We start from the raw sequence: 8940 nt of genomic DNA, 5'->3' as shown, positions 1-8940 counted from the left end.
CTAGGTACAAATTTTTCAGGTTACGAAACCATTTGATATGCAAATGATCGCCCCAACATACGATAAACAAATCCAAGTTACAAAATCCTCCAAAACGTAAATGTATTTCCTGTACCAGTTATTTTATTTTAAAATGTAACTTTAGTTCAATTTTTGTCTGTTTCTCCCAAAAAAGTGACACTTTGATCATTATTAAAGGGTTTAGTTGATATTTTTTTGAGGACCGTGGAACGAATTACAGAATTTACATATAAATTACTGCTCTACTTACGAAAAATTCAAGTTACGAAAAAAGTTCTGGAACCAATTAATTTCGTAATGAATGTATATCCAAATGTATGCGACTCATCCCTCATCAGTAAGTGATATACGTTACAGCTGTTTAACAAAAGATACGAATGAGCATTGGCAGACAAAGGCACACAAAATACCTTTTACTTATTGATACGTGAGGCTAATATCAGGATGAAAATAAAAAGTTCACTCTAGTCGTATAAAATCCTCAAAAATTGCCATAAAAGCCGAGACGTTGTCATACTTTCGTAAACACTGCGACACGAGACAACGTGTTACTGTGAGCATGCGCATGACATCATCGATGTTTTTACCTCATGGCATGAGTTCCGTCTTTGCAATAAGCAGTGACAAACAAAAAAAAAACGTTACTCACAACAACGATCCAGAATTTATCAGGTTTCAAGCCCTGGCGGTGGGAACGTAGCCTTAGAAGTGTTTTGTCTATCATCCAAACAAGCTTCATCAGTTTTTGTCCATACAACTATCCTATTTATTTTGAAAGAAATCACAAATGTATGTTACTCTCTCTTGGAATTCCAAATTAGTTGTAGATATGCATTGACATGAGTCCCCTGTCCTACAAGAACACTTACAGTGAACCCTCATGATACCAGCACCTAGCATCTTATTAGTTTTTGCCGATATTACAAGCATCGTGACCAAATGTTACTATAAGAGCAAAATTCGGAAAAACCTCTATCTTGCTGCATTGGCATTCCACTCGGTGAGGTGAGCTCTGTTTCGCTTTGACCCCCAACATTTATCAGCGGTAGTATACGAGGATAAACTTAATCCCTCATGGTAAGTGCTTGTATACGAAGAAAATTGAGAGGCCAAAAGGGGCAACGTTTTCCTTTCACGAGCCTGTCTCACAATTGTCTTTCAATCCGAGACAATGAAAATGGTCCAGTTGCAATCATTACTATGCCTTGACTGGGAAATGACCCGGTTAAATAAGAATTACAACACCTTTGTCGCTCTTTCAATTTGCACTTTCTTCTTGATCTTGAATTTTTTTCTTTAGAAAAACGTTTTTTTTTTAGTTTTTTTTTTCATTTTTTATGACTTTTTAAAAAATACCCATCTAGATTATTTTTTTTCTTCCAGTGTTGAATAACTGGCAACTTTATACAAAGCTGGGAGTAATATCATGCTATCAATGTCAGGATTTTGAATAATGAAAGGGCTTTTGAGCCTTTATAGCAACTTCATGCCCTTACCCACCTCAAATAATAACCGTATGCCTGGGTGCCATGCACTGGTGGAAGTGAGAGATGAAGAGGCATGATGTTGTCTACTGTATGTGTAAAGTGAAGAAAGGGGGGCAGTTAGATGCAGCATGTCTAAGACAGGATGTGATCAATAAATAAATAAATTAATCAACCATTCTATAACCAAAACCAGCCTTCCTGACTCCCAGACTATTAGTACAGGTTATAATATTGAGAAAGGTAGTTATAACGCACACTTGCATCTAAAGGCATTGCTATCTACAGTAGAGTACCTGCAGGAGTCACCTGGCACTGCTTTCCATTGGCTGTCAGACTAAAGCCATTTGAGGAAAAATGATGTCGGACTTCCTGTCCATGTCAAGACTTTGTTTTTCATTGAACAGTAAATTTATACAATTTGAAAAAGGAAATGCGCAACTAAAGTTGCCGAAGTCTATCTGTGAATGTAAACAAAAGACAAATGTTAAAATAATCAGTTTGACACTTTCAGCAGGTCATGAGTGTTTTTTTTTGTTGTTGAAAGGTTATGATTGGCCGACCTGTTTCAATTTTTTCTTTTTTCTTTTTTAGCAATAGACATTTTCACATATTAATTCAAATTCATTCCTACATAAACATTACTTTTGCAAGAAACAAAATAATATACAACAAATTTGTCTGGTGAAACAAAATGTGAATACAAATCCGTGTACAGGCCGATGTAATAAATATAGGTATGATCAACACAAAAATAAAACACAATTCATATCCAAGGTAATAATAATAAAAAAAAAAGATATATTGTTAGCAACAAAAGACACGACTGGAAAAGGAAATTAGATTTGAACACAGACTTTCATCAACTATGTTCGAGAAGTTTTGAAGGCTGCAGTTTTGTGTTTCCTTTTAAAACACATTTGTCTATCTGGCGGAAGGCCAGCCAACATGGAGAAAAAGGCAGAGCAAGGAACAAAAACTAAAAACAATTTATCTATGTATATGTGATTTATATATGTATATATATGTATATATATATATATATATATATATATATATATATATATATATATATATATATATATATATATATATATATATATATATATATATATATATATATATATATATATATATATATATATATATATATATATATATATATATATATATATATATATATATATATATATATATATATATATATATATATATATATATATATATATATATATATATATATATATACATATATATATACACATACATACACACACACACATATACACACACGCACACGTGTATATATACATATATGTAGGCCTAGAATTTTCAACGTTTTTTTTTTCAATAATATGTACCTAGTTGCATTTTTCTTTTCTTCTTTTTTGGAATAAGTATCGTTACATCATCATTTCCACAGCAGTGTCAGAGGAAGAGAAAATGGAAAAGGGCGAGGTGCAAGAAGACAGGAAGGAGAGAGGGAGAAAGGGGGTGTGGTACATGGGGTCTTGCTTAGTACAAGCCACATCCTCGAAGGTTGTTGGCAATGATGATATCGGTCACGGCATCAAACACCACCTGGATGTTCCCTGTATCTGTAGCGCAGGTCATATGACAGTAGATTTCTTTATTTGGGGAGCGATTTTTGCTCTCAAACTGTGCTTGGATGTAAGCTGCTGCATCTTCGTAGGTGTTTGGTCCTGCAAGGAGACGACAAAGGCAGACGAAAACCAGGCTGTTACTTGAAAGTGGGAGTTTTGAACACACGCAAGCATGCATATTTAGAGGAGATTTTCCATTTCAAATCCAATCAGTTCCTATGGCAGAAATGTGTCTTACCTGTATACTCAGGGAAACAGATGCTGAGCGCTGACTTCTTGATTTTTTCTGCAAACAAATCTTTCTTGTTGAGGAAGAGGATGATGGATGTGTCAATGAAGAATTTGTTGTTGCAGATCGAGTCAAAAAGCATCAGCGACTCATGCATGCGATTCTATGGAAGGAAAATTTGAAACTAATGAGGATGTTGTGTTTTCTAAATTAAAAATATAGACAATTAAAATGAAACACATTTTAAAAATATTTTCTGGAATCAAGTCAAAAATAAATAAAATTGCTGTGGACATTAATTTCAAGATTTTGAATAACAAAAACATAATATTCACACATTAAGTCTCATCTCATTTTTTCGGACCCGCTTTATCCCATTAGGGTCGCGGGGGGTGCTGGAGCCTAGCCCAGTTGAAAACGGGCTAGACGCGGGGGACACCCCTGAGTCGGTGGCCAGCCAATTGCAGGGCACGAGGAGAGGAACAACTATTGTACTTAGTCAGATGTAGCTACTCATAAATAAGCGACATAAACGTACAGGCTGTGCTTTAGACAAACAAACAAACCTGCAAGACAAAACAAAAGCAGAGTGTTGCTTCCAAAGGGATAATAAAAAATGTATGACAATGTGTAAGACAATTTTCCTGGCTCATCAAAAACAATATTGCTTTGGCAACTAAAACAGAAAGGCAAACTACTTCACAACTTTATAAAATAAATGACAGAACACTGAAACCGACACTTGACTACACAAAACAAACTGTGTTCGTGATGACGAAAAGCTTCATGCAAACAAACACAAAAAAATTTATTATATCGCATAAGCTTCTTGGATTTATCAATTGTGTATGTTTTTTATTAATCAGGCACATTCAATTCAAGTCATACAATGTAATATTCAGATAAAATGTATATGAATATATTGAGATTAAAATTTAACTTTTACAGGGTTAAAATCAAAACATGATAAATGTTAAATTATAGGTTATACTATTACAAGATTCAAAGAAACAGTCATTTTTTTGCTTATTTTTCTCTAATCTGAAGTTGTTTGGTTTCTAGGGCATCAACTTTTGGCGTAATATTAGAAGATTTAAGTACTATTTGGAGAAAAGTCATAAAATTGTGTGATTAAAAACATTACATTACAGTGGTACCTCGACATACGAGCTTAATGCGTTCCAGGACTGAGCTCGTATGTCGATATTCTCGTAACCCTAACGACCGTTTCCCATTGAAATGAACTAAAAACAAATTAATTCGTTCCAACCCTCTGAAAAAACACCAAAAAGGATATTGGATTGGAAAAAAATGTTTTATTTCTTCTAATTTGCCATGTATTAACAAAGTAACACATAACTAGTGGTTTAATATTACTAAAATGTGTTTAATGGCTATTGTTAATAAATGTGGCATTGTTTTAAATTTAAATATTTTCAGATGATGGTGTCCCTTGAGATTTTTTCAATGTGCCGCAGCTCAAAAAAGGTTGGAAAACACTGGGGTAGAGAAGAGTCATCTGGGTACTTAATCTACTCATACTAGCTCCATTGCTGCACTCCAGGGCTGTTGATGTTTCACACAACTTTAAAGTGTTTCTCAATCACAAAAACACACACACACTTGGCCTCTAAACAATTTCTGCAGAAACCCAGGACTCAGACCACAAACACAAGCGCAAAACAGGTTGATCAACAGCCTAAGGCAGCTCAGTGGCTCTAATTAGGACGCACCATATATGGAAGTAGAAGATGACTTTTACCTGAGCCTTAAAATAGATCTCAGCAGGCAGGTATTGTTTTTTTTGTCAGGTAAGGCTAATTTAGAGATGGGAATATCTCCCATTTGTATAATGAGCAACAATAAACATGTTTTTTTGCAGGGCAAAAAATTACAATCAGCAATCATAACACCGAATAAATTGTTCGTAAATCAAGGAAATAGTGTATGTAGTGCCCATCTCGGATATCTCAGTGTGCTTCTTATTTCACTAGGAGAAAAAGTAGGAAATTAATGTTCTGTTAGGTTATGCTGATTATAATAAGATAATGTCAGTATTTTGTGCAATAGTTTTTTTCTAGGATGCCATTTTTTTCTTCATGGGTTAACTCTACATGTAAAAACATTATAGTCTGATTTAAATTGTATTAAAAGGTTGTTTATTTCATATTTGATGCTTTCACTGTCCTGTAAAGCTTTGAAGAACTTGATGTGAAAAACTGTGCCTCGTTTTTTAACACTGCATCTAAAAAAATGTTTAAAAAAATTGTTAGACCTAACTAATAAAAACAACTTTTGTTCCACATACTATTGGCAAGGCAAGAATGTTTAGCTAAAACTCAATTTATCGCTGAGTAAAGCAGTCAACAGGTCTTCCAACTATTAGGACTTAATCTGGAACAATGTCCAGCAGAGTGTGATAAGATGATGATATCATGGGATACTTTAAGACAGGGGTGTCCAAACTTTTTGCAAAGAGGGCCAGATTTTGTAAGGTGAAAATGTGTGCGGGCCGACTATTTAGCCTGACATTCTTTGAACCATTAACATTAAATACAAATTAACCCTTTGGGATTTTTTTTAATTACAAATGGCATACTTTTACTTTTACATTTTTTTTTACATTTAGGTTTTTACCGAAATCACAAACCACAAAAAAATTAAGAAAACTATCAAGGATATCTAAGTTCATGTGAAACATCACATATTATTCACTATTATATGCTCACTGTAGGAACAGTGCTGAAAACAAAACAATGATCACTGCATATTCAAACTGTGATTTTGACCATCACAAAAAAAATAATGAACTCATGTATTTTATACTGTGGTCAACAGTGCTGGCGGGCCGCGTATTATTGATTTCATGATAGAGGCCACGAGCCGGTAAAAAATTGTCCACGGGCCTTAATTGGCCCGCGGGCCGGACTTTGGACATGTCTGCTTTAAGAGTACAGCTTTTGAACCAGCAGGCAGTTCTAATGATCTATCTAAGATTTAACAACATCCAAAACATCAATTTTTGGATTAAACTCTGAGTATGCCCGCTTTGTAATAGCCTCAAGGTCCCAATAATGTAAATGCAAGCGATTTCAACTGAGTATTTGTTTGGCTTTACGATGGCAGACAGATGGCACAGAAATGGCATAGGTTGGTTTCTTTTGGGGGTATGATTATTGTCTTCTTTTTCTCCCACTTTCTGGCTTTTCCTTATGATTTTCCAATGATTTCACCTTGTGTTGTTTTCGCCCCTGTGTCTAAGCCCACCGTCTCTGCGTATTTAACCCCTTTAACGTGTTCAGCCTGTTGTTGGATTGTCTAGCATTCATGTATCTCTCCTTGTTTATTTAGTTGTGGTTTGATTTGTTAGTGTTTCCTCTGAGTTCTGTTTTGAATGTATTTGAATTTTAAGTACAAGACTTCCAAAAAAAAAATTTGGCACCCCATCCTTGTGTCCCCCTTGGCTTGCCTACACATGGGTCCACTCCTTTATTTTCTAGCCTATGCCTAACATAACTAACTGGCTTTGGGTCTTTTGAGGTATTACACATGGCCTAGTTATCATTACTATTATTATCCGTGTAGAACATTCGTAATGAACTCTGACACTTATTATGTCAAGCAGAGGATTTGCAGCTTTTTACATGTTAAAATGCTATCCCACTGAGTCAGATGGTGAGTAGAGTCATCTTTTGGCCAAGTATCATCAATGTAGCTGGATCTCTGCAAATGGCAGCACTCTGGCTTGTCTGTCTATTTCGGTTTTAACACCATCCATACATGCAGAGTCCTTTAACGCCAAAAGATGAAGAAAGGAAGAAGGGAGTGATTGGAATTTTAATTTGCTTTCTCACAGTCATGCTGTTCCGGTCACTCTGAATACTCTGTTCCCACCATCTTGCTATTTCTATTTGTTTCCAAAGCTTCCCTCCTTCGACACACATGGGGCCTATTTTGGTTCCCCGTCTAAACCTAGACCAACGTGAGCCAGACAAAGGGCTGTTTTAGACCAAGTTTATTTAATTTAGTGAAGAGCCACAAGCCTGCATTTTAGAAAGGGTAGGATTTACTGGACACAGGAGTGACCACTGCCAACAGGCTATTATTCAATTTCTCGTCCTCTTACGGATGGGAAAAAAACTGATTTATTTTATCCATCCAACCATTCATCTTCTGCTGATTCACCCGAGGTCAGGTTGTAGGGACAACAGCTTTAGAATCCTCTACTCTGCAACTTCATCAAATTCATCAAGGTGGATCCTGAGGCGTTGACAGGCCAATCGCGAGACATTGGGCCCATCCCAGTTCTACCCCTTACCCCTCTTTGTAATCCTTAAAGCTCTTGTAGAATAGCTAAGCTTTATTTCTTGACAAACTTAATGGGACCAAATAGACGTTATGCATTTAAGCAGATTTTTTTATTAGTAGCTCTAGTGAATTGATTTAGTTTTTACATTGGTTGACACTGATGGTGATAGACTTCCAATCCATTTGAACCTGATGGTTTGGCAGTGAATTATGATCTTTCTGTTCCATTTAGGGTCCAATCCGTTTCTACTGTGAGAGGCTAGCAGCAAACTAACTCCAAAAGAGGACTATAATAGCTGCAACACTTTGCTATGTGGGGAATTTCTTCCCTGTCCAATGTTATGTTTCACCGAAATGGTGGACTACTCGCTGTAACCTTAAAAATTTAAATTTGTATCTACTTATGAAAGAAAGTTAAAGCAACTTGTGTATTTCTATACTTTAATATCTTTGAGACTCTCCCACAATTGGTGAGCTCTTGTTTTTATCTCATTGAGAATTAGCGTTACTCTTTCTTTAAGTCAGAAATATTGTGCATGTAAGATTTTCTGAGTTTCGAAACTTCCTGGGTCTTTTCTTCATGCTTGAAATCCCTATCCACACTGCTGTATGCGTGGGATGTAACGGTTTACAAAATATCAACATTCCTCTCGTGGGTTTGTTTACCGTTTACAATAATTATTGTCTGTTTTTGGTATGCTTTGGATTTCATCACATCTATAATAGAGTAAAGTGCAAATATAATTCTATATCAATTTAACTCTAGCTGTATTTTTTTTTATAGACTAAATTTTACAGTAGTAAAATGAGATAGTGACAGAAACAGCAAATATGCCAAAGGGTGAACATTCCATTTGTTTACTGGGGTGGCAGGTCCTCCATTGATTGCATCCGCCAGAGTCCTGCTTCGATGGAGGATGCCGACCCAGTATTCGGACACAGGTGTCCTATATTAGAAATGGGCCGCTGCATGCATATGGACCACCATTTTGATTTTAAAGCTCCACATCTCTGCCACTTGATATAAAACGCAACAACAAAACCGCACACAAACATTTTTGTACTTAAAGGAACACACCTAGATTGAACAAAACAAACAGTATCGTTTTAAAAGGTTGAATAGTTACATAAAGAATTTTAAACCATAAAAACATCATTTAATCAGACCACTTTCGCACTAAAGCAGGTTGTGCTATGCATCAATCTCAGGGGACAACAGATGCTCATTTACAACTTGTGGGTAAAATGCTGCAGACAGATTTGCTGGAGAGTGATTGGTAGAAGAAAGAAATGG

At 35.7% G+C, this 8940-nt stretch overlaps 1 protein-coding gene across 1 annotated transcript in view; it reads right to left on the bottom strand.

The window, feature by feature from the left end:
* Positions 1-2774: 2774 nt before the first annotated feature.
* The window catches only part of LOC144181451 (guanine nucleotide-binding protein G(o) subunit alpha), a 52972-nt gene continuing 46806 nt past the window's right edge, over positions 2775-8940 (bottom strand). The window contains exons 7-8 of the mRNA XM_077709951.1: positions 3348-3501; positions 2775-3208 (exon numbers count right to left, since the gene is read on the bottom strand). Of these exons, the coding sequence (XP_077566077.1) occupies positions 3021-3208; positions 3348-3501 (342 nt within the window). The 3' untranslated portion in view covers positions 2775-3020. The remainder of the gene's footprint in view (positions 3209-3347; positions 3502-8940) is intronic.

The sequence above is a fragment of the Stigmatopora nigra genome, chromosome 2 (assembly GCF_051989575.1).
Source record: "Stigmatopora nigra isolate UIUO_SnigA chromosome 2, RoL_Snig_1.1, whole genome shotgun sequence".
Taxonomy (NCBI): Eukaryota; Metazoa; Chordata; class Actinopteri; order Syngnathiformes; family Syngnathidae; genus Stigmatopora; species Stigmatopora nigra.
This window is presented reverse-complemented; position numbering and strand designations above follow the sequence as displayed.